This window comes from Tachypleus tridentatus, chromosome 12 (assembly GCF_004210375.1).
Source record: "Tachypleus tridentatus isolate NWPU-2018 chromosome 12, ASM421037v1, whole genome shotgun sequence".
NCBI lineage: Eukaryota > Metazoa > Arthropoda > Merostomata > Xiphosura > Limulidae > Tachypleus > Tachypleus tridentatus.
Window position 1 is genome coordinate 137,836,686 of NC_134836.1, and position 26,978 is coordinate 137,863,663.

The following is a 26,978-nucleotide window of genomic DNA, read 5'->3' on the forward strand; positions in this document are numbered from 1 at the left end:
GTGAATTGTTTCTCTTCTTATTTGTTTAGTTTTAATAAACATTTAATATTATCATGGTATAACTGAGTCGTGAATTGTTTCTCTTCTGATTTGTTTAATTTTAATAAACATTTAATATTATCACGGTATAACTATGTCGTAAATTGTTTCTCTTCTAATTTGTTTAAGTTTTTATAAACATTTAATATTATCAATGTAAAAATAATTCGTGAATTGTTTCTCTTCTAATTTGTTTACGTTTTAATAAACATTTAATACCATCATGGTATAACTAAGTCGTGAATTGTTTCTCTTGTAATTTCTTTCAATTTTAATAAACATTTAATACCATCATGGTATATAACTAAGTCGTCAATTGTTTCTCTTCTAATTTGTTTCAATTTTAATAAACATTTAATGCTATTATGGTGTGACTAGGTTGTGAATTGTTTCTTTTCTAATTTGTTTAATTTTAATAAATAATTAATACTATCATGGTATAAATAAATCGTTAATTGTTTCTCTTCTAATTTGTTTAATTTAAAAAAAAAACATTTAATACTATCATTGTGTCCATAAGTCGTTAATTGTTTCTCTTCTTATTTGTTTAATTATTATAAACATTTATTACTATCATGGTATATAACTAAGTCATGAATTGTTTCTCTTCTAATTTGTTTAATTTTAATAAAGATTTAATTCTATCATGATATAAATGAGTCGTAAATTGTTTCTCTTCTAATTTGTTTAAGTTTTAATAAACATTAATATTATCAATGTAAAAATAAGTCGTGAATTGTTTCTCTTCTAATTTGTTTATTTTAATAAATAATTAATACTATCATGGTATAAATGAATCGTTAATTGTTTCTCTTCTAATTTGTTTCAATTTTAATAAACATTTAATGCTATTATGGTGTGACTAGGTTGTGAATTGTCTCTCTTCTAATTTTTTAATATTAATAAATAATTAATACTATCGTGGTATAAAAAATCGTTAATTGTTTCTCTTCTAATTTGTTTAATTTAAAAAAAAAACATTTAATACTATCATGCTGTTGGTAAATCGTGAATTGTTTCTCTTCTTATTTGTTAAATTATAATAAACATTTAATACTGTCATTGTATATAACTAAGTCGTGAATATTTTCTCTTCTAATGTGTTTAATTTTAAAAAATAACATTTAATACTATCATGGTGTGAGTAAGTGGTGAATTGTTTCTCTTCTAATTTGTTTAATTTAAAAATAACATTTAAGACAATCATGGTGTGAGTAAGTCGTGAATTGTTTTTCTTATTTGTTTAATTTTAATTAACATTTAATATTATCATGGTATAACTGAGTCGTGAATTGTTTTTCTTCTAATTTGTTTTAATTTTAATAAACATTTAATTCTATCATGATATAAATAAGTCGTAAATTGTTTGTTTTCTAAATTGAGTAAGTTTTAATAAACATTTAATATTATGAATGTAAAAATAAGTCGTGAATTGTTTCTCTTCTTATTTGTTTAATTTTAATTAACATTTAATACCACCATGGTATAAATAAATCGTTAATTGTTTCTCTTCTAAATTGTTTAAGTTTTAATAAACATTTAATATTATCAATGTAAAAATAGGTCTGAATTGTTTCTTTTTTAATTTGTTTAATTTTAATAAACATTTAATACTATCATGGTATAACTAAGCAGTGAATTGTTTCTCTTCTAATTTGTTTAATTATAATAAAAATTTAATACTATCATGGTATACATCTAACTCGTCAATTGTTTCCCTTCTAATTTGTTTCAATTTTAATAAACCTTTAATGCTATTATGGTGTGACTAGGTTGTGAATTGTTTTTCTTCTAATTTGTTTAATTGAAAAAAAAAAACATTTAATACTATCATGGTGTGAGTAAGTGGTGTATTGTTTCTCTTCTAATTTTTTAATTTAAAAAGAAACATTTATTACTATCATGGTGTCAGAAAGTCGTTAATTGTTTCTCTTCTTATTTGTTAAATTATAATAAACATTTAATACTATCATGGTATATAACTAAGTCATTAATTGTTTCTCTTCTAATGTGTTTAGTTTTAAAAAATAACATTTAATACTATCATGGTATATAACTAAGTCATTAATTGTTTCTCTTCTAATGTGTTTAGTTTTAAAAATAACATTTAATACTATCATGGTGTGAGTAAGTCGTGAATTGTTTCTCTTCTTATTTGTTTAGTTTTAATAAACATTTAATACCATCATGGTATAACTAAGTCGTGAATTGTTTCTCTTGTAATTTCTTTCAATTTTAATAAACATTTAATACTATCATGGTATATAACTAAGTCGTCAATTGTTTCTCTTCTAATTTGTTTCAATTTTAATAAACATTTAATGCTATTATGGTGTGACTAGGTTGTGAATTGTTTCTCTTCTAATTTGTTTAATTTTAATAAATAATTAATACTATCATGGTATAAATAAATCGTTAATTGTTTCTCTTCTAATTTGTTTAATTTAAAAAAAAACATTTAATACTATCATGCTGTTAGTAAGTGGTGAATTGTTTCTCTTCGAATTTGTTTAATTTAAAAAAAAAACATTTAATACTATCATTGTGTCCATAAGTCGTTAATTGTTTCTCTTCTTATTTGTTTAATTATTATAAACATTTATTACTATCATGGTATATAACTAAGTCATGAATTGTTTCTCTTCTAATTTGTTTAATTTTAATAAAGATTTAATTCTATCATGATATAAATGAGTCGTAAATTGTTTCTCTTCTAATTTGTTTAAGTTTTAATAAACATTTAATATTATCAATGTAAAAATAAGTCGTGAATTGTTTCTCTTCTAATTTGTTTAAGTTTTAATAAACATTTTATACTATCATGTCGTGATACTTAGTCGACATACTACGACATACTAAGTCGTGAATTGTTTCTCTTGTAATTTGTTTAATTTTAATAAATAGTTAACACTATCATGGTATAAATAAATCGTTAATTGTTTCTTTTCTAAATTGTTTAAGTTTTAATAAACATTTAATATTGTCATGGTATAACTAAGTTGCGAATTGTTTCGCTTCTAATTTGTTTAAGTTTTCCGACGAAGTGACATCTTGAATATTTGCCAGAACTTAAAGAATTTCTTTTCTAACAACAGTTTTGAAATAAATGTTTTTTTTTTTACGATTTCCAGTGTGTTTAATTATAATTAACAAAAATCAAATTAAAAACACAATAGAAACTGTTACAGAAAAAGGAAAGTAGTAATTGAAATATGTACACAGCTACATACGTACATGTGTGATATTCTAATAATATGTAATATGTACACTGCTATATACATACATGTGTTAATATTCTAATACAATGTATGCATATTTTACGTGCAGACATACATAGATGTTTAAATGGCAACGTTCTGTGTAAAAGAAACCATTGTTTTACATGTGTTTTATGTTACCTAGCTCTCTATGTATTGTAAGGAAAATCATTGTTTTACATACGTTTGATGTTACCTATCTATTTACGTATTGTAAAAGAAACCATTGTTTTAGAAGTGTTTGATGTTACCTATCTATCTATGTAGTGTAAAGAAAACCACTGTTTTAGAAGCGTTTTATGTTACCATTCTATTTACGTATTGTGAATGAAACCATTGTTTTAGAATTGTTTGATGTTACCTCTCTATCTATGTATTTTAAAAAAAACTACTGATTTAGAAATGTTTAATGTTACTTATCTGTCCATGTATTGTAATGAAAACCACTGTTTTAGAACAGTTTGATGTTACCTATCTATGTATTGTAAAAAAACCACTGTTTTAGAACAGTTTGATGTTTCCTATCTATCTATGTATTGTAAAGAAAACCACTGTTTTAGAACAGTTTGATGTTTCCTATCTATCTATGTATTGTAAAAAAACCACTGTTTTAGAACAGTTTGATGTTTCCTATCTATCTATGTATTGTAAAGAAAACCACTGTTTTAGAACAGTTTGATGTTTCCTATCTATCTATGTATTGTAAAAGAAACCACTGCTTCAGAAGTGTTTGATGTCACCTATCTATGTATTGTAAGGAAAACAACTGTTTTCGAAATGTTTATTGTTATCTATCTATCTATGTACTGTAAAGAAAACCACTGTTTTGAAGCGTTTGATGTTACCTATTTATCTACGTATTGTAAGGAAAACCATTGTTTTAGAAATGTTTGATGTTGCCTATCTCTCTATGTATTGTAAAGAAAACCACTGTTTTAGAAATGTTTGATGTTAGCTATCTATCTATGTATTGTAAAAGAAACCATTGTTTTAAAGCGTTTGATGTTACCTATCTATTTATGTATTGTAAGGAAAATCATTTTTTAGAAGCGTTTGATGTTACCTATCTTTTTATGTATTATAAGGAAAATCATTTTTTAGAAGCGTTTGATGTTACCTATCTACATCAATTTTGTGTTCCTTACTTGATGAATTTATGAACAAGTTTGTTGGAGATATATTTTCGCTGTCTCATCACAATGGAATTGATACTGTAAAAATATTACGTTTCAAAATTACTCTGGAAATTACACTTTCGAAGAAGTGAAACATTGACTTAAGTATTTTGCAAAAGGGAACAAAATAGACTATATTTTAAGTATCCACTACAGTTATCGAAACACGGTTTTTAGAGTCACAAGCCTTCAGACTTACAGTCGCTAAGCCGTTAGAGAACATTGTTTATGATAAACTGAAAATTTCTAAAGAAATTTTAAAGGAACTTTTTGTCGAATTTTGTTAGCGGAATTCCTTTAGTTATGTTCACTATACTTTTCCGTAAAGAACATAATTGCTCTTTCAGCCACTTGAAAATGTTGTTGATACTCGTGGTGGCAAAGCACAGGTAGCCCTTTGTGCTTAATTATAAGCAAACAAACATTTAAGACTGTGTGGTGTATTGTTCACGGTAGACTGTCGAATATAATGAGTTTACTTATTTAACAAGAGTCTCTGGAGTGAATTTTGTTCGTTTGTTTGTAGTTAAGGGCAAAACTACAGAATGGGCTATGTGTGCTGTGCCCATCCAGTTTTTAGTGTTGTAAGTCTCTAAGCTCCACTGAGCTAATGGGTGTGGGCTAGTCTGAGGATATGGTTATAATCACTGACCCTAAGTCTTTTTATAAACAGTAAACATTAAACAGAAAGCTGTGGAAAGGCAGTTAATAATTATTATCTTACAACTTTATGGCTACTCTAAAATCGAACATAGAATTTGGTCGTCATCCTGCCCAGTAGCTCAGCTAGAAGTCTGGTGGCTTATAACCATAAAATCTGGATTTCTATACCCGGATAGCCCATTGGGTTGCTTGGCACTTAACAAGAAACAAACAAAGACCTTTATTTTAATAAAACACTCTTAACTTAAAGTGCTTTTCAAGATTTTTAACTGTGAGGCCGTAATAAAGAACCATCAAATTTACAATCCGTTTACATCTAGATTAACATTATATTTATGATACAATGACTTCTGTTTCGAAAGTAATTAAGGTAATTCCGAGTTGGTTATTTTTAGATATACTTTACTTGGAGGTCCTATAAATCAATGGATTATTTAAAAAAATGGTTCCAGTGAAGTATCTTTCATGGATTTTTTGGTCGCTGTAATAAAAATTACTGTTTCTTATTACAGAACCAGAACAGATTGAAAGTCATTTTTAAAGTAATCCAAGCTCATTAAATAAGATATTGAATCAGCTATACTGTTCGTTAGACCAATACATAGGTTTTAGTGGATTTTTTATTAAGATTTCAAAGTGCTTTTTTTTAATATAAAGTTATATAATTAGAGTAGATGAAAAGTGATGCGCTATTGAACTTATACAGACTTGCTGTCCAAAATAATGTCTTTTTAGAGTAATATCATGTATTTCACCATCATATGTTATAACCCAAACCTAAAGTACTAATTTAATTTTATCTATTGTACTTTTCATTTTCTAAGTACATGTGGACAGAAGAATTAGATTAATAAGTGTGGTTTATATTATAAAATAAAATATGTTAAGAACTAAATGACGTTTTGATGTGTGGCTTTAGGGGATAAAAGATAATGACAAATTGGATGGTAATCTAGACCTAGGTATTAAAATATGTAACTAAACCTTTATTTCTATGTATGGTTATATGTAACTATATTTTTGCTGCGTAATTGCACTGAATAGGTAGATTTATTATAAAGATAGATAATATTTTTGTGGCCTTACATCTTTAACTATCATTATACATGAAACACATTTCAATTAAAGCAAGAGAAACACCGATTATTAATCGCTTTACGAAAGCGATACACTAGGGCTCTTGCTAACCGTAAAACTAGACAGGTATTGTCTCGAAAGTGCAATTTCTCAGCGTAACAAACGTTTTCTGAGAACTGGTAAGTTAATCTTTGGCGACTTGTCACGGAAAATTTCCATAAATCTTCCTCTGCACTTGAACTATGCACCTTGAAGCGGACAAAAGAATGAACCACGAGAGCTGCTTCAGCAGATGTGACAAGTATGTCATTAATGCGAGGACTCTGATTTTGTTTCTTCCATTATGAAAACAGCTGTTGATACCGAAGCATAGCCAGAAACCTGGGAACTTTTGTATTGTTAGCCTTCTTTAACTTCAGGTCCTTTATTTATTCTCTTGTTAACAGTGCTAAAATATATATCTAGTATTACCACTATAGCTTTCGGGTTCGGAAGGATCTCTTTCCTAATTGTTTTCTTCATTTTTTTCAGAGAGGTCATATATCCAGATTTACTCGAATCTTTATGTAGCCTTTTACTGTCTTAAACACTTTTCTGTTCGAATATCTCCGTTTCCATGGAGGACATCAAAGATTTCATTCTTTTGAATGATATGTTCTTCAGCTTAACATATTTTAAAAATGTTGATATCATGTCTATAAAGAGGATCTGCCAAACTTTCTAATGTTTAACAGTGAAAAACTACTTGAGCTACTCTTTTACCAATGAACAGTGAGAGTGACCATCACATAATAACGTCCCCAAGGATTAAATGGCGATCATGGTTTTTTGGGACGAGGCGAGCATGTTTGGTGTGACGAGGGTTTGAACCCGCAAATTACGAGTCAAGCACCTTAACCACTGGCCATACCGGGCCTCTGTATAGTCTAAGTTTTACAGATTTATGTCTGGTTGGAAATCCCAAGACTGAAATTCATTTTTGTAATAAAGTTTCTTTTATTATCCATTCAAAACGTCTCTACATTTACTTACTGAAACATAGATTCCTTGTCACCGACTTGGAAAGTTACTAGATTATGTTTAGTTGTAATCTGGTAGAAATATTTCTCTGTCTTGCTGTATTATTTTACTGAACCAGACATAAAAAATAATTTGTACTTATTTAAGTAAAAATAATCCGATTTAAAAACAAACAATCTCTACGTTGATTAATTCAATAAGTATATTCTACTCGGCTTGAATCAAACGAGTATATAATCAAAACGCTTCTCTGTCGAACAGATAAAACTGGAGAATGAAACCAAACATTTTAAACTGGAAGGTAAAATAAAAACGGTTGTAAAAATATAATAAATCATGGCTTAATATGAGAAAGGTTTTGTGTTAAATTGAATATAGATAAGTCAGTTACTATGCTATTTGAAATGGTTTATTTATTAGATTAATTGAAAAATGGCAACATAACAAAAAACCCAATAATAATAGCTTTCAGAATTAATTACGAAAAGGGAAAGCCACTTGACTCATAATCCAAGGGTAGCGAGTTCGAATCTCTGTCACACAAAACATACTTGCCTTTTCAGCCATGGGGCATTATAATGTGGCACTCACTCCCACTATTCTTTGGTAAAAGAGTAACCCAAGAGTTGGGGGGTGGATGGTGATGACTAGCTGCTTTCCCTCTAGTCTTACACTGCTAAAATAAGGGCAGCTAGCACAGATAGACCATTTGTAGCTTTGCATAAAATTCAAAGCAAACCAAACCAGAGTAATCCTGTGTGTGTTTTCTTATGGCAAAGCCACATCAGGCTATCTGCTAAGTCCACTGATGGGAATTGAACCCCTGATTTTAGTGTTGTACCAGCAGGGGACAACTAATCATATGAAGATATAATTATCAACATTGTTACGATACAGAATAAATAATAATTACATGTTATGAAGACACGTTCTTACAAAAAATTAGATTGTGGTTTAACACACAAAGCACTGTTCGAAACTGTCTACAATGGCACTCTCAGAGTTTTCCCCAGGAATTGAAATTGGAGGCAGTGTTTGAATTTACAGAGGGTGAAACGGTGAAGGTAAAAGTGGGTTTTATGGAAACGAAATGAAAAATGTTTGGCGACAATTTTATTTCTTTAATTAACTGTTTTAGTTCATAGAAAAATGTTATGCATCAATGAACAGACAACTAATAAAATATCTTATACAACTAAATGAAATATTTTTTCCAATTAAAAGAAAATCTAGTTAGAGTAGCTTGACAACACTGCATGTGACTTCTTGACCATATTGACAGCTTATTAGGTACAACAGAATTTATTCAAAATTACAGGACTTCTTGTAATAAGGTTGCAAACTTATCCTAATTTCCCCCAAAACTTAGCAAAAGTATTGTTAATAAAATAGTTTATCTACAATACTCTGATAGTTGTTTTAAGGATAGCATGTAAATTGTTAAACATTATGATTTACTTAAAAATTTATTAATTATTTAAAAGAAATACAGAAATTCTAACATTGTTAAAGCATTTTCAAAATTTTATTTTTTTAAAACACAGGACAATTTACCTCAGCAATTGGTTATTATTGAGAGTAGAATTATTGTTTTGTTAATGCTTTTCATCACTTAAATGTTTACATAAGATAACTACAGACAAACATTTTGAAGCATCAACATTATTCATACATACACATGGGTTCACATTGACTTAGAAGTTGAAAAGGAAGTTATGGTTTATTTAATAAATATTATCTGTCAAAGACATATCATGTCTTTTATGGGCCTTTGCAAGCAATTACTCCTCAGAATATATTCAGACCAGTGTTTAGGACATTGATAATCTCAATAATAATAATAATTAACTCAGCATTATCCAGATTACTTTAAGCAAATCTCACATTATCCAAATTACTTTAAGCCAATCGCAGTGTGAAATGTATATTTTGTTATTTCATTATATAATCATAAATTTTATACTGAAGCTCAAACATATTTTTTTAACCACTTATAATTTAAACTAATAATTAGCACCATAAATAGTGTAGTGTACAATATTCTTATAATCAGATTCTGATAATCAGCCTCATGAAGAGTAAATAGATACAACATGGTGTTTTCAGAGTCTCCATATGCATGCAGCCTTAAAGAATATTAACAAATATAATATATGCCATATAGTTTCTCTAAAGCACAGGTTCTCCATCACACACATCTTGGTTTGACCAAGCCTATTCCCATACTTCTTAGCAGTTTCCCTTATAAAAAAAGTGGGTTACTGCATTTAATACACAACGTATTAGAACCACCAAACTATTTTGTAGTTTAGAAGGAAATTCATCTTCTTTAGCAATATCACTGAAGTTATAAAGCATTATTGTCTTTCATCCTGTAATCAAAGATGGATTGGTCTATAAAAACACCCTAAAACTATTAGCCAGCAAGGGAATGTTGCCTTAATAGTTTGAGTGACTTCTATCTTCATGCCAAGGTTCTTTTCTTCATTCAGGCTGATAAGTGGGATTTCATCTGTATCAAACATGGGAACTAATTTGTGATAACTAAAACATAGCACCTAACAATTAGTACAAAGTTCATTTGCTACCTTACCAATTGGTACAAGTCATTCTGTGTCACCTCAACATCCATAATACATCAATATAGTTAGAAATACCTACAAGTTGAGCAAAACAGAATGAGACCTTCAAAGAATCAGAAATGTAGAAACAAGTGACAGAACCAAGTAGTAGCTTCTGGGCATCACCAATTGTACTTTTAACAGAGAAGAATAAATGGATCCACAAGGTTTACCAGAAGGTGTCTGAAGTCATACAGGATGCCCTCCCTCTGCCAAGAATCAACTCTACTATAGGTGCTTCTTTGGGATCTAAATTATTTTAATACTAAAGATAAAGAGAAAATATTGATAAGGATAGAGCCATCAGTACATTTACTTTAGCATCTGTCCAGGGGGAGCTCCCCAAGTGACAAAACATAAAGTGATGGCAAGGGGCAAGACACCAATCTATCTGTACACCACAAATCTCAGAAAAGAAAACTGCCAAAACAAGTTGGTGATAGACAGTTTAGTGAGATGTTTTCTTTGTTCAACAGAATTCACAATCAGAGGATGGAAAGGGTTATAAGCTATATTTTCTTTTTTTTCCCTTCAATTTTATTATCTTAAGAATATACTAAAATAAATTCAAAGGTAATTTCATATCAGTGAGTAACAACAAGTGACGTGTTGGTGTACATAGGTCATCCCATCCACTAACCATACATAAATAATACTTGTAACATATATCTATGTTTAGTGTGTCCTTATCATTTAAATCTTTGTCAAGTCTTCTGTTGCACTGATAAAATAAAATTGTCTTAGTAGAAGATGGCATCAAATCTTTGTTAAGTCTTCTGTTACACTGATAAAATAAAATTGTCTTAGTAGAAGATGGCATCAAATCTTTGTCAAGTCTTCTGTTACACTGATAAAATAAAATTGTCTTAGTAGAAGATGGCATCAAATCTTTGTCAAGTCTTCTGTTACACTGATAAAATAAAATTGTCTTAGTAGAAGATGGCATCAAATCTTTGTCAAGCCTTCTGTTACACTGATAAAATAAAATTGTCTTAGTAGAAGATGGCATCAAATCTTTGTCAAGTCTTCTGTTACACTGATAAAATAAAATTGTCTTAGTAGAAGATGGCATCAAATCTTTGTCAAGCCTTCTGTTACACTGATAAAATAAAATTGTCTTAGTAGAAGATGGCATCAAATCTTTGTCAAGTCTTCTGTTACACTGATGAAATAAAATTGTCTTAGTAGAAGATGGCATCAAATCTTTGTCAAGTCTTCTGTTACACTGATAAAATAAAATTGTCTTAGTAGAAGATGGCATCAAATCTTTGTCAAGCCTTCTGTTACACTGATAAAATAAAATTGTCTTAGTAGAAGATGGCATCAAATCTTTGTCAAGTCTTCTGTTACACTGATGAAATAAAATTGTCTTAGTAGAAGATGGCATCAAATCTTTGTCAAGCCTTCTGTTACACTGATAAAATAAAATTGTCTTAGTAGAAGATGGCATCAAATCTTTGTCAAGTCTTCTGTTACACTGATGAAATAAAATTGTCTTAGTAGAAGATGGCATCAAATCTTTGTCAAGCCTTCTGTTACACTGATAAAATAAAATTGTCTTAGTAGAAGATGGCATCAAATCTTTGTCAAGTGTTCTGTTACACTGATAAAAATAAAAATGTCTTAGCAGAAGATGACATCAAATATTTGTCAAGCCTTCTGTTACACTGATAAAAATAAACTGTCTTAGCAGAAAATGGCATCAAATCTTTATTAAGTTTTCTGTTACACTGATAAAAATATAACTGTTTTAGCAGAAGATACATCAAATATTTGTCAAGCCTTCTGTTGCACTGATAAAAATACAGCTGTCTTAGCAGATGACATCTACCCTGCCAAACTTTATGTTGTGTCTCATAGTCTTACAATTTTCCCCATTAAATATGAAAAAAAGTGATGCATCAATACTTATAAAGTTCTTTATAACTCTTTGTTTTACAAAACAGAATAGTTTTAGAGATTTTAAATATCCTTGTATGATAAATTTTTCATTCTCAGTATTGTCTCATTAGCCATCTTCTGAACCCTTTCCAACAGTTAAATGTCTTTCCTAAACCATGGAGGTTCAGACCAAACACAATACTTCATATGGCCTTAGCTATTCTTTACTCAGTTTCAAATGTTAAAGTTCTCTTAGTCTTTTTGTGTGGCAAGTATAAAAAAATATACAAAAAAGGTCAAGTTCACACCATTTTTTTGTTTATATTAGAGGTGGACAATTAACTCACTTAAATGGTGACCCATGAGCATAAATTTCCTCCATTAGTGTCACGTAAAAAATCAACTAAAATCACGATTAAGTTGATTAATCACAGTTTTTAATTAATTCAACATAATTAGACACCATTCAGGAAATAATCAATTAATAAAAATTAGGGTCTCAATTATTAATATTTTGAATTAATCCTACTAACAAAGTAATTGCAACAATGGCATTATATTCATTTATTGTAAAGCACAAAGCTACCCAATGGCTTATCTGTACTTTGTCTACCATGAGTAGCAAAATCCAGTGTGTTACCATTATAAATTTTTCTTTCAGTGAAATTAAGAAAACAATTATATTTTTTGGTTCTTCAGCCAAAATAATTTACAAGTTGAATGCAATCAATTAATGAAGCTAACAGATAACCAATTAGCAAATTTGACTAATTGTGGAACTATGGTCCTACAAAAATATCCTCAAAAAATGGACAGATTAACAAATTGGAGATAACACACTGGTTTTATTTCAAGTTGATGATAGCACACTGGTTTTATTTCAAGTTGATGATAGCACACTGGTTTTATTTCAAGTTGGAGATAGCACACTGGTTTTATTTCAAGTTGGAGATAACATACTGGTTTCATTTCAAGTTGGAGATAACATACTGGTTTTATTTCAAGTTGGAGATAACATACTAGTTTTATTTCAAGTTGGAGATAACATACTGGTTTTATTTCAAGTTGGAGATAACACACTGGTTTTATTTCAAGTTGGAGATAACATACTGGTTTTATTTCAAGTTGGAGATAACACACTGGTTTTATTTCAAGTTGGAAATAATATACTGGTTTTATTTCAAGTTGGAGATAACATACTGGTTTCATTTCAAGTTGGAGATAACATACTGGTTTTATTTCAAGTTGGAGATAACATACTGGTTTTATTTCAAGTTGGAATGCCACACTGGTTTTATTTCAAGTTGGCAATGCCACACTGGTTTTATTTCAAGTTGGAGATAACACACTGTTTTTTTTTTCAAGTTGGAGATAACATACTGGTTTTATTTCAAGTTGGAGATAACATACTGGTTTTATTTCAAGTTGGAGATAACATACTGGTTTTATTTCAAGTTGGCAATGCCACACTGGTTTTATTTCAAGTTGGCAATGCCACACTGGTTTTATTTCAAGTTGGAGATAACATACTGTTTTTTTTTTCAAGTTGGAGATAACATACTGGTTTTATTTCAAGTTGGAGATAACATACTGGTTTTATTTCAGTTGGAAATAATATACTGGTTTTATTTCAAGTTGGAGATAACATACTGGTTTTATTTCAAGTTGGAGATAACACACTGGTTTTATTTCAAGTTAGAGATAACAAACTACTTTTATTTCAAGTTAGGAATGCCACACTGGTTTTATTTCAAGTTGACGATGCCACTCTGTTTTTCATTAGTATCAGATTTCACTATATTATTCTGTAAAGTTTCTGGTATCATATTCTTGAGCATTTTTCCATTACAAAAATAACAGCACATGGTCTATAATCTGCAGGACAATTCATATCACTTGCTTTAAGTACATACCCACTCTATATTGACCTATTACACATATAAAACAAAACCTTGCATATCTAATAATTTACTTTCTTTAAAACTCTGTGGAAACTTTGTTTGACCAAATTGTATTATCTATTTTTAATATCTCAATATTTCCACTAAAAATTATGAGATTAATATGTAACAGCCAACCCCATTCTCATGTTTTGTTTGGGATATACAAAGTAAAAACCTGGGGCATTTATTTTTCCATATGGAACAACATCCTAACAAGTTCAGAAATAATTTAAATTACAATAACACACTTTTTCCGTATATAAATAATCTCATGTTTATTGCATGATATATTTAAAAATAAATGGAAAACAAATATTTGATGAAAGCTTATATATTAAAAAAATAAATTGCACATAAGTTGTTTTGAATATGCTCAAAATAAAATACAATAAAATATTGTTTCATTATTTTATTTTATTGTGACTCTTAAACTAACATGCAGCTACCTCATGGCAGAATAAGAGAAAATGTAACAAGGTGAAGAAACATTGTACTGGGTGATTCATTTGATCTGGTACTTCTCCAATATTCAAAAAGAGTTGTGTATAATGACAAACTGTACATACAAAACTCACACTAACATACAACAAAACTGGAGCAATTTGATACTTTTACTATTTCTGAATGGGATAAAAAATAGGACATCTGATAATACTAAATTTACTTAACTTCAAATGTAACAGCTAGTTGTTTCTCACAAGACCTTTTAGACTTCCTAGTTGTTATTTATTTTTTTTAGCAAACCCTAACTTTCCTATAGCAGTGTGAATATAACTTTGTTCAGCTTCTAACCTCTGTCAATAAATATATTTTTTAATCTTAAATTTAAGGCATTTATCACATATTTTCACTTTTATCTTCAGTCAGCCAATCAGAATTTACTTTCCGTTTTGTTTTCATATTATTGGAAACACTTATTTGTATTAAAATAACTTTTTTTTTTTTTCAGTTTCCAGTTACCTTTCACATATCATATTATGGTTCAATCAGTTTGTAATAATTCGTTATTGAACAAACCGTGTAAGCATACCTATATATTATTTTTCTAACATGCAAAAATGGCTTTACTCAGGTGTTGTGTGTATGCAAACACCAATAAGTCAAATTAATAAACACCACATACGCATATTATAATATCAAAATATAATACATAACAAAAGCTGTGTTCCACTTATCACCGCATGATATAAGCCTTACAAGGTGTTTCTTAAAATTATATTAACTGATAGTAATATTTAGAGAAAATGTATGTATGATTATAAATTATTGAATGCATTGGAAATGTGCGTGTGTTGTCGTTACGCACGAATACGTAGTCTATTTGTGACGCAGAATGCTGTAGGCTGATACAATAAAGTACAAAACTTTAATTGTATACAATATCACCTATTATTATAAATTACTTATTTATGTATACGTATTTGTATTTATTTTGGGTTTTAAAGTTCCAAGATGTTTGCAAACACACATAAAATATTTAAACATACCAATGGTATATTTTTAAAATCACCAACAAACTGAAATTCGAAAAGAAACTCGTTGAGGCGAATTAAATATTCTTTTCTTGTCCAGAGTATCCGCCATATTGTCACATGCTCATTGTTAACTCAACTCACATGACCTGTTGTTTGGCCCCGTGATCAAGTGTGTTGAATCCCCTGGCAAATTCAAAACATTTGGGTCAACCACATGGATATGTTAGATGAAAATTTAGATAGCAGGTAAATAATAATAATAACATGATGTTACATATGTACTGACTTAAATATTTTGTATGGCCGACGAAGATTTGCCCTCAGTTGGTAGAAAGTGTTTCGAGAATAGGTTACGTAGGCTGGTTAGCAGTACTGGTAATCCATTCTGGTCTAATTCTAATCTCGGTAGCATCTTTTGATTTTTCTGTTAGTAATAGTGTCTAACTTATACTGTTGTAGTTGTAGTGTCATCACATAAAAATTATGTATTTAACTTATATCAAATAACGTTTTCGAAAGTGAACAGTGTATGCTCAAACCTTATTTATATAATTTTAAATTATTGAGAAGTACAGGGTCAAGTATACAACTACACTTTCACTTTAAAGTTGTCTCGCATAATGTAAATGACTTGTGTAAATTAGAGCAGCTATTAACATTATTATTATTATTAGCAGTATTGTATATAATTTACTGATGCTGATAGAAATACTGTAATGAGAAATAGTGCTGTAGAAATGCGATCTTAATCGAACTAGACCACTACTTTTACTAATATATTATCCTCTATGTTAGGCCTACAAACATTAAAAGAACAAATCTTAAAATACGTTCATTATTATTTACACACACAAAAATGTAACATATACTCTATAAAGAATGAAATCCGTGATTAGTTCATTTGTAGCTACTTTGTTGAGATTATTCATTCAATGTGTTAACTAATCAAGCTTACAACAGTACAAATTAACATAAAATTACAATATACTGTGATTTATGCAACATTTGTCATGGGTCTTAGTTTTTTAAAGTAAGTATTATGAACTTATGTTGAAAATAAAAATAATAAGCTAAAGTAATTAAGTAATTTTAGTGTTAAGAATGCTACAGCTGGAAGCATGAATTGGTAACTTTTAAATGCTTATTGTAGACTTGTATTCATTAATACTTATAGTACCAGTAGAAAGGTCCTAGCATACTATTAATGTCTTTTCAATACAGCTTCTTTGTTTTTCCTGTATCTTTAACAATTTACTTAATACTAGCTTTAGCTTTAAGTATCATGATATATGAAGTTTAAATTATGCTGATGTAGAATAAACATGGTAAATAATATTTAGTTATATACATGCTAGCTGACATTCACATTAAGTACAAGACATAATGTCATTTTGTTTGTTTGTGTGTGAGGGAGTTGTAATTGGGATGGGTTACAAGTGGTGGCTTCTGTTTTAATTCATTAGGGGCCTTTATGTACCAGGTTTGGTGACAGTGAACCCAGCAGTTTGTCAGATATATGCAGACAGGAACATAGAACTTTGACAAATAATATTTGGTTTCAATAGATGTGTACTGTAACAGACAAATCACTTTGAGATGAATTTATATTTTTTTGAAACAAAGAAGTAGCAGTAACACAATCAGATGTTTAAATTTTTTAAAGCTGAAAATTTTGCCTTTCAAAAGAATGTTAAATCATATGAATAATACTAGTTTTTTTTATAGGAATAGTTCAAAATTTGTCATTTTCTTCAAGATGATGACAGAATTGAAATACTTGGCTGGTGCTTCACATTACAAACAAAAACAATGAATTATTTGACCCATCAAGGCTGTCTTTGTTTACACACCCTTGAGAAAAAGTAAAAATTAAATCCAGATTTTTTTCTCAGGAGGTTGTTTTTCTCTCTTGGACTTTTATTAGTTTCCATTACCACTGAAGGCAGCTTATTACATTAGCCAGCCCTCTGTTATGAAAATAAACTTAATAATTATTAAATAAGTCAGTATTCTGTTACAAAAATGAAACTGATAATTTATTATACAAGTCAATCTTCTGTTACACATTATGAAAATAAAACTAACTTGTTACATAAGCCAGCATTTTGCTACAAAAATAAAACTTATTACATAAGTCAATCTTATCCTACTGTTTACAAAATATAGCATAAATAAAATGGAAATTGTTATTATGTATTATAGAATTCAATAATATATCTTACCCTTTAGTTAACACTTTTATAAATATTAATTAAGTTTAAAACCTTCGCCAGATCACTTCTAAATGTTCGTTACTTAAGAGAAAATTTCAGTAGTTTAAATGTGCCTTTATATAGCAACTATTCCATTATAGGTTTCATCCTCACAGTGCTTATTTTATGAATTTCTCTGATGACTTTTGTAAGTCAGCAAGGTTTGTTTTCCATCTTTCTCTTTTTATTTTAAGGAGCGTTATCTATCTTGAACTGAAAGCCAGTGATCTATGAGCATACCTATCTTGAACTGAAAGCCAGTGATCTATAGCTTCCAACCTCTTTGTTATATTACCCTTTAATTCATTCTTCAAGTTCACTAGTGATAAATTATTTTTGAAACTTTAAAAGAAACACTTCATTTCTATTTATATAACTGCATTGTATAACTTTGAACAAAGTTATTACCTAGTCTGTGATGCAAGATAGGGATTGATTTATTTTTAAATAGTTTTTATACATCAGAGTGAATTGTGACTTGTAAGTTCATCCAATTTTTAGGGCCTTTTATAGTCCTGAAAACATTTATTAGATCAGTGGAGGACTAATATAGAATGTGTAGGAAATAATTTAACTTAGTAATGTATTTAGTTCTTTATGAAAGCAAGACTAACCAGTTGTCGACCCCTTTGATTCATTTGTGTATATATGTATTTATTGTAATTTTATGTATATATGTATTTATTGTAATTTTGTGTGTATATGTATTTATTGTAATTTTGTGTGTATATGTATTTATTGTAATTTTATGTGTATATGTATTTATTGTAATTTTATGTGTATATGTATTTATTGTAATTTCCACTGTTTTAAGATTGTTACATGTATTTTTAAAAACATCTATTTTTAAACGTGTTTTTGATTACACCTAAAAACAACTGAATGGAACTCAGGATATTTGAAAATAACATGGGGATCTATTTTTGAGACTTTTTTCAAATTACTTGGAACCAATGAACTGTAGTTTCACAGACATCTTTGTCTTAACACATTTTCACTAACTTATCTACATAAAATTTCCAATGGCATGTTCCAGTTAATTTAAATTGAAGTCTTTTAGTGTACAATTTATGAAGCAAGGTATCATTCCAGTAGCCCTCCACTATGGCTTTTATAATTAAAAATAAAAAACCTGAGTGTAGCTTTCTCAACGAGTCGATAACCTTTATTTCACACAAAATACTGGTTAATGTGTTCAGACTGTTAGTCCAAGGTTCTTTGGCTCTTGTCAAGTTGCTCCATGTGTCCATTCAACACTTTGGGGTCTTGAATGCACTGTAAGTCCCACTGTTTCATCAAATAAGTAGTCTGACTGAGTGCTGTTGAGTTTCTTCTAATCTATCAGTTCAAAATTAGGGATAGTTACCAGCAGTCAGCTTTATTATATCTTTACAAGAAAATTCTGAAACAAAATTTAAATTTCAAGGTACGCAGCTCTGAATTATTCCAAACATCCATCTATTTATTAATGCTATTTCTTAGGAGTAGAATTCTTATGTTTATGTATCCTACAAGTTTATTTTGACACATCCCAATATTGAAACGTACTTTGAGTTTTTACCTTCTTACTTCAACTGTTAATATTCTGAATTGGGAAAGAAAACTTTTGGTGAAACCAGGCTGATCAAATAATCTGTAAACCAAACTGTTTTGTATCAGTGGTACAAATAAACTTTCTTGTACCTTTAAGAGCTTGCATTAGTCTGTAAACTGAACACAAGTGTCAAGCTAGTATGCACTGGTTAAAACAGGTACTGTGTTAACACAGCCACAGATTCCTCTTAGATGTAGTGAAATTACGAAATGTAAATATAAAAAGAAAAGTAAAACATATTTTAGGTTATTGTCACTAAAATAACATCTTGTAGGGTCTTGACAATCAATCAGAAAATGAAACTTGCACAAAACATATCAAAAATGAGTAATTATAAATTTGTAAGATACAGATTTGAACATGGTTGTTAACTGTCACTACCTGTCTTGTAAGATGGCCATTCTTTTAATGTATTTATTATTGTGTACATTAAATTCATTTTCAATTAGTATGATTGCCTAAGTTCTTGTTTTTTAAATTTTAAACCCTTTCCTGAGGAACTATTTTTGTTACTCCACTTCCTACGTACTCGCACAACTTGAAATGTAATTATTTGTTGTTTTTGTGTCCTGTGTATTTTGCCGCTTAGTGATATCTTACAGTGTAAGTTTCATTAAACAAACTCTAAAGCTGTACCTTGTTTTCTTTACCTGTAGGTGTTGTGCAAGACTTAAAATGAATGAAGCATATCAAATGAGACCATTTTGTGTTTAATGAAAGTGTGTTTGTGTATTTTCAGCAATGGAGACAAGGTAAATGATTCAGATTCATCTGATGATACCTCACACGTGCAGGTTGATGGTAAGTGTTTAATTTGTGCTCTTGTTGGTAATTTCTATCTGTCCGTGTGTTAAACTTTCATTTAATATTTTTATACTAACTTTATATAAAAATGGATATTTCGTATTATGTTATTGCAGATTACTTCTGTGCTTTGACAAGTAAAAGTTACCAGTTGCATATATAAGAAGTGGATGTCAGCAATATATTAACACATATCTGTTTTAATTAACACATCTGTATCTGAAGTTAACAAACTAGGAAAGTGAGTTGAGCAAAATGTAGATTGAACTTTATCAGGCTATTGCTTATAAAATGTCAGATTGTCATATGCTAATTTGAAACTTGATTTTTAATGGCTGAAAGAGAAGCATCATTGTAATTTGGTCTATTATAGTCTGTATACTATAGTAATGTAGTCTGGTTCATTTCAAGCTCACTTTGTCTTTATTATTTCAGGTCTGGTTCATTTCAAGCTCACTTTGTTTTTATTGTTTCAGGTCTGGTTCATTTCAAGCTCACTTTGTCTTTATTATTTCAAGTCTGGTTCATTTCAAGCTCACTTTGTTTTTATTGTTTCAGGTCTGGTTCATTTCAAGCTCACTTTGTTTTTATTGTTTCAGGTCTGGTTCATTTCAAGCTCACTTTGTTTTTATTATTTCAGGTCTGGTTCATTTCAAGTTCATTTTGTTTTTATTGTTTCAGGTCTGATTCATTTCAAGTTCATTTTGTTTTTATTATTTCAGGTCTGGTTCATTTCAAGCTCACTTTGTTTTATTATTTCAGGTCTGGTTCATTTCAAGTTCATTTTGTTTTTATTATTTCAGGTCTGGTTCATTTCAAGCTCACTTTGTTTTATTGTTTCAGGTCTGGTTCATTTCAAGCTCACTTTGTTTTTATTATTTCAGGTCTGGTTCATTTCAAGTTCATTTTGTTTTTATTGTTTCAGGTCTGATTCATTTCAAGTTCATTTTGTTTTTATTATTTCAGGTCTGGTTCATTTCAAGCTCACTTTGTTTTTATTATTTCAGGTCTGGTTCATTTCAAGTTCATTTTGTTTTTTATTATTTCAGGTCTGGTTCATTTCAAGCTCACTTTGTTTTTATTGTTTCAGGTCTGGTTCATTTCAAGTTCATTTTGTTTTTATTATTTCAGGTCTGGTTCATTTCAAGCTCACTTTGTTTTTATTGTTTCAGGTCTGATTCATTTCAAGTTCATTTTGTTTTTATTATTTCAGGTCTGGTTCATTTCAAGCTCACTTTGTTTTTATTATTTCAGGTCTGGTTCATTTCAAGTTCATTTTGTTTTTATTATTTCAGGTCTGGTTCATTTCAAGCTCACTTTGTTTTTATTGTTTCAGGTCTGGTTCATTTCAAGCTCACTTTGTTTTTATTGTTTCAGGTCTGGTTCATTTCAAGTTCATTTTGTTTTTATTGTTTCAGGTCTGGTTCATTTCAAGCTCACTTTGTTTTTATTATTTCAGGTCTGGTTCATTTCAAGCTCACTTTGTTTTTATTGTTTCAGGTCTGGTTCATTTCAAGCTCACTTTGTTTTTATTATTTCAGGTCTGGTTCATTTCAAGCTCACTTTGTCTTTATTATTTCAGGTCTGGTTCATTTCAAGCTCACTTTGTTTTTATTATTTCAGGTCTGGTTCATTTCAAGCTCACTTTGTTTTTATTATTTCAGGTCTGGTTCATTTCAAGCTCACTTTGTCTTTATTATTTCAGGTCTGGTTCATTTCAAGCTCACTTTGTTTTTATTATTTCAGGTCTGGTTCATTTCAAGCTCACTTTGTTTTTATTGTTTCAGGTCTGGTTCATTTCAAGCTCACTTTGTCTTTATTATTTCAGGTCTGGTTCATTTCAAGCTCATTTTGTTTTTATTATTTCAGGTCTGGTTCATTTCAAGCTCACTTTGTTTTTATTGTTTCAGGTCTGGTTCATTTCAAGCTCACTTTGTTTTTATTATTTCAGGTCTGGTTCATTTCAAGTTCATTTTGTTTTTATTATTTCAGGTCTGGTTCATTTCAAGCTCACTTTGTTTTTATTGTTTCAGGTCTGGTTCATTTCAAGCTCACTTTGTTTTTATTGTTTCAGGTCTGGTTCATTTCAAGCTCACTTTGTTTTATTATTTCAGGTCTGGTTCATTTCAAGCTCACTTTGTTTTTATTGTTTCAGGTCTGGTTCATTTCAAGCTCACTTTGTTTTTATTATTTCAGGTCTGGTTCATTTCAAGCTCACTTTGTTTTTATTATTTCAGGTCTGGTTCATTTCAAGTTCATTTTGTTTTTATTATTTCAGGTCTGGTTCATTTCAAGCTCACTTTGTTTTTTATTGTTTCAGGTCTGGTTCATTTCAAGCTCACTTTGTTTTTATTGTTTCAGGTCTGGTTCATTTCAAGCTCACTTTGTTTTTATTATTTCAGGTCTGGTTCATTTCAAGCTCACTTTGTTTTTATTGTTTCAGGTCTGGTTCATTTCAAGCTCACTTTGTTTTTATTATTTCAGGTCTGGTTCATTTCAAGCTCACTTTGTTTTTATTGTTTCAGGTCTGGTTCATTTCAAGCTCACTTTGTCTTTATTATTTCAGGTCTGGTTCATTTCAAGCTCATTTTGTTTTTTATTATTTCAGGTCTGGTTCATTTCAAGCTCACTTTGTTTTTATTGTTTCAGGTCTGGTTCATTTCAAGCTCACTTTGTTTTTATTGTTTCAGGTCTGGTTCATTTCAAGCTCACTTTGTTTTTATTATTTCAGGTCTCGTTCATTTCAAGCTCACTTTGTTTTTATTGTTTCAGGTCTGGTTCATTTCAAGCTCACTTTGTTTTTATTGTTTCAGGTCTGGTTCATTTCAAGCTCACTTTGTCTTTATTATTTCAGGTTTGGTTCATTTCATGCTCACTTTGTCTTTATTATTTCAGGTCTGGTTCATTTCAAGCTCACTTTGTTTTTATTATTTCAGGTCTGGTTCATTTCAAGCTCACTTTGTTTTTATTGTTTCAGGTCTGGTTCATTTCAAGCTCACTTTGTCTTTATTATTTCAAGTCTGGTTCATTTCAAGCTCACTTTGTTTTTATTGTTTCAGGTCTGGTTCATTTCAAGCTCACTTTGTTTTTATTATTTCAGGTTTGGTTCATTTCATGCTCACTTTGTCTTTATTATTTCAGAAACTAAGTCATATTTGTTTTGATTTTTATCATCATATATAAAATTGATATTCGTGTAATATTTTTGTACTAGTTCAAGCTCGGTCACAAAGTTGTGACAACAGCTCGTAATATCAATTATACATATAGTTATGCACAGCACAATGTTGATTTATATTTCACTTTGGTGATGAAAACCTTGAAAATGAAGCTTGAGGCTACCCTCAGCTAGCCAATAATGATGAAGAATTAATGTTCTTAGTTGAAACAGATACAAAACCTAAGAGAACTTGCCAACAAACTTAATGTTCATTATTCAACAGCTTCCCTGCATCTTGAAGCAGTTGGTAAGGTGTAAAAAGCACAATAAATAGGCACCTCACAAATAGACTGAAAACCATCAAACAAGATGAGTTGAAATCTGTTCTTCACTCCTTACTTGCAACAGAAATTATTTCTCCATAGAGTTGTCACCTGTTATGAAAAATGGATTATTTATGATAATTGACAATGATCTGGACAGTGGCTAGACTTTGAAGAAACACCAAAATGTGCCACCTGTAGAAGTGTATGGTTACTGTTTGGTGTTCATCAGCAGGTGTGATTCATTATTCATTCTTAAACTCAAGAGTGACAATCACAGCAAAGAAATATTATTGTGAACTTGAAATTGTGCATCAAAGTTGTCATGAAAATATCCATCAGTAGTCATGACAGTTGACCCATACTACTTTATTACAGTGCTTGACCTTACGTGTCACACGCTACTGTCCAGAAACTTCAGTATAAAACTTCACCATATTCACCAGGTCTCTACAAATTATCAGTTTTTTAAAGATTTAGAAATTTTTTTTAAAGGAAAAATCATTTGCAAACCAAAAGGTCAATTGATAGCGCCTTCAAAGACTTCATCGCATTAGAGTATGTCCAGTTCTTTATAGATGACATTTATGAACTTAGAACTTGTTACTAGAAGTGTATTGAGTCAGAGAGAGCTTATTTTGATTAAATTAATTAAACAAAAAGATGTACTTGTTCCACATTTTCCTTTAAAAATCTAACATTTCATATACAACAGTCTGATATGAGTTCCAAACATAACTTACAAGGTGATAGCTTTCCACATAGAGTAGCTATATCCCTATCTTATGTATGTGAGGTTTACATGCCACTAGCTAATTCACACTTATAATTTCTGAGTTGAACGTGACCTTTGATGGTGCATAATAACATTAAGGTTAAGCTAAAAGCCATCCACAATTAGGAAGACAACCTCCATCTTCTGTGAAGGAAGCTTAATCTAAGTGTAAACTTTCATCAGCTTCAAACATGGACTAGCAGTTCCATTCATCCTACCAACTGCTGGTCACTTTATACTTGCCTTGTGTAATAATGCTCCACAACCAGTTAAATATGGAGTCTAGCAGTTCCATTCATCCTACCAACTTCTGGTCACTTTATACTTGCCTTGTGTAATAATGAAGCTCTACAACCAGTTAAATATGGAGTCTAGCACTTCCATTCATCCTACCAACTTCTGGTCACTTTATACTTGTCTTGTGTAATAACGAAGCTCTACAACCAGTTAAATATGGAGTCTAGCAGTTCCATCAATCCTACCAACTGCTGGTCACTTTATACTTGCCTTGTCTAAGAATGAAGCTCTACAACCAGTTAAATATGGAGTCTAGCAGTTCCATCAATCCTACCAACTTCTGGTCACTTTATACTTGCCTTGTGTAATAATGAAGCTCTACAACCAGTTAAATATGGAGTCTAGCAGTTCCATCAATCCTACCAACTGCTGGTCACTTTATACTTGCCTTGTCTAAGAATGAAGCTCTACAACCAGTTAAATATGGAGTCTAGCAGTTCCATCAATCCTACCAACTTCTGGTCACTTTATACTTGCCTTGTGTAATAATGAAGCTCTACAACCAGTTAAATATGGAGTCTAGCAGTTCCATCAATCCTACCAACTGCTGGTCACTTTATACTTGCCTTGTCTAAGAATGAAGCTCTACAACCAGTTAAATATGGAGTCTAGCACTTCCATTCATCCTACCAACTTCTGGTCACTTTATACTTGTCTTGTGTAATAATGAAGCTCTACAACCAGTTAAATATGGAGTCTAGCAGTTCCATCAATCCTACCAACTGCTGGTCACTTTATACTTGCCTTGTCTAAGAATGAAGCTCTACAACCAGTTAAATATGGAGTCTAGCAGTTCCATCAATCCTACCAACTTCTGGCCACTTTATACTTGCCTTGTGTAATAATGAAGCTCTACAACCAGTTAAATATGGACTCTAGCAGTTCCATCAATCCTACCAACTGCTGGTCACTTTATACTAGCCTTGTGTAATAATGAAGCTCTACAACCAGTTAAATATGGACTCTAGCAGTACTATCCATCCAATCAACTTCTGGTCACTTTATACTTGCCTTGTCTAAGAATGAAGCTCTACAACCAGTTAAATATGGACTGTAGCAGTACTATCCATCCTCCCAATTTCTGGTCACTTTATACTTGCCTTGTCTAAGAATGAAGCTCTACAACCAGTTAAATATGGACTGTAGCAGTACTATCCATCCTCCCAACTTCTGGTCACTTTATGCTTGCCTTAGCGAAGAATGAAGTTGTTTCAAGTAGAAGTGTTTTGCTGTGCATGGAGGTTGTGCCACTTTTCTGTTGATGGAGGGCTTTCATCACGTAATGTCAACACACATTTACTCAGTTAAACACACGTATTTTTTGAGAGAGTTATGATTGGTATATGTACGTTTTAAACTGTAAGTTATGTGAAATGTAGTTCACAAATACTGCTAGTCTGTCTATAAATGCAATATGAGAAATTGTTGATAAATGTTTGATGTTGAAACATGATTACTGGAGGTAGGAAAGCCTGTACTTTGACTGTTACTGAAATCCTCTTGTGTGTAGATGTTTTCTGTATAAAATATTTTACTGACATGTTTTATTTCAATTCATTTTTATATCTTTTCCTCTCTTTTTCACATTTTGCTGGTCTTTGAAATGTAGTTTTTTTTGTAATGAGACTTTAAAACTAACTAGAAAATTTACAAAATATATCTGATATATAAAGCAGTATTAATGTAGCCCATTACTAATAAATGAATTTCCTTGTTTTATTATATGATTTTTTAAAATAGTGATAATGTTGTTGAAAATGGTAAATTGACTGTATGACTTTTGTTGAAGTGGTAATGACTAGAAAATAGTTTTCTTCTCACTAGTGTTTTGTGTGTGTTTTAACATGTAATTCACTAGAACCATGTGAGAACAAATCAGAAGAGGAAAGTGTTTGGTAAATGTAGCACTTACAACTTTTGTATTGCATTTTAACTTTCATTGTTAATTTGGTTTATGCTTGTATTTGTGATACATTACCAATGAGTAATGGGCATTATTAATGAAACTCTTGATTTGAAATATTAAAAATCTTATGCATATGTAAGTTCCAAAAGTAATGACCTTTTAACCTTAGGATAGACTAGTTAATGCAGTATTTTCTTAATATCCTGAAATAAGAATAAGCCATTCTTTGGTGACTTTACCAATTTTTATTATTAAATAGGCTGTTTATTCAATTCCTTCAAACATGGTGTGAAAACCATGAGATGGTTTTAAAGGTTATAGATGGCTTGAGTAGGTAGAGAAAGAAATTTTATTAAACACTTGCAAGTTTATATCATTTACCAGACGAAGTGAGATTAGCCAAATCATTCTAAAACTATAGTACAGTAGGCCAGTTTGTATATTTTTATGTAGTTTTACATATCTTCACATGAATGTTGTATGTATGTATTGTAACTGGTTGTACCGAGTGAAGTGAACGGTCCAAAAATCACTAGCTGACTGTAATATAATCAACACTGAGGGAGCAAAGTTTCTACTATCAACTTAAATCATTGCAGAGATAAAGTGGTGTTTTGAATTTCATCTATCTCATGATAACGTCAGTGTAAATATGTCATACAGCATTAAAATACTTATGCTAAGCTTGGTTTGAAACATACAGTACTGCTCACATA

General features: G+C 30.2%; 1 protein-coding gene and 1 long non-coding RNA gene across 3 annotated transcripts in view; one reads left to right on the plus strand and one right to left on the minus strand.

The window, feature by feature from the left end:
- Positions 1–12,606: 12,606 nt before the first annotated feature.
- Positions 12,607–15,292, minus strand: LOC143234828 (uncharacterized). The gene is made up of 2 exons (XR_013018814.1): positions 15,164–15,292; positions 12,607–13,608 (listed from the first exon to the last, which is right to left on the minus strand). It is a non-coding gene; the product is annotated as an uncharacterized LOC143234828 (long non-coding RNA).
- The window catches only part of LOC143234827 (upstream stimulatory factor-like), a 44,143-nt gene continuing 32,422 nt past the window's right edge, over positions 15,258–26,978 (plus strand). Inside the window, exons 1-2 of one of the 2 annotated variants that reach the window (XM_076472482.1) lie at positions 15,258–15,397; positions 19,737–19,798. In XM_076472482.1, the coding sequence (XP_076328597.1) occupies positions 15,366–15,397; positions 19,737–19,798 (94 nt within the window). In that variant the 5' untranslated portion in view covers positions 15,258–15,365. Of the gene's footprint in view, positions 15,398–15,533; positions 16,182–19,736; positions 19,799–26,978 lie in introns of those variants that run through there. The other variant, XM_076472483.1, reaches the window with a different exon arrangement.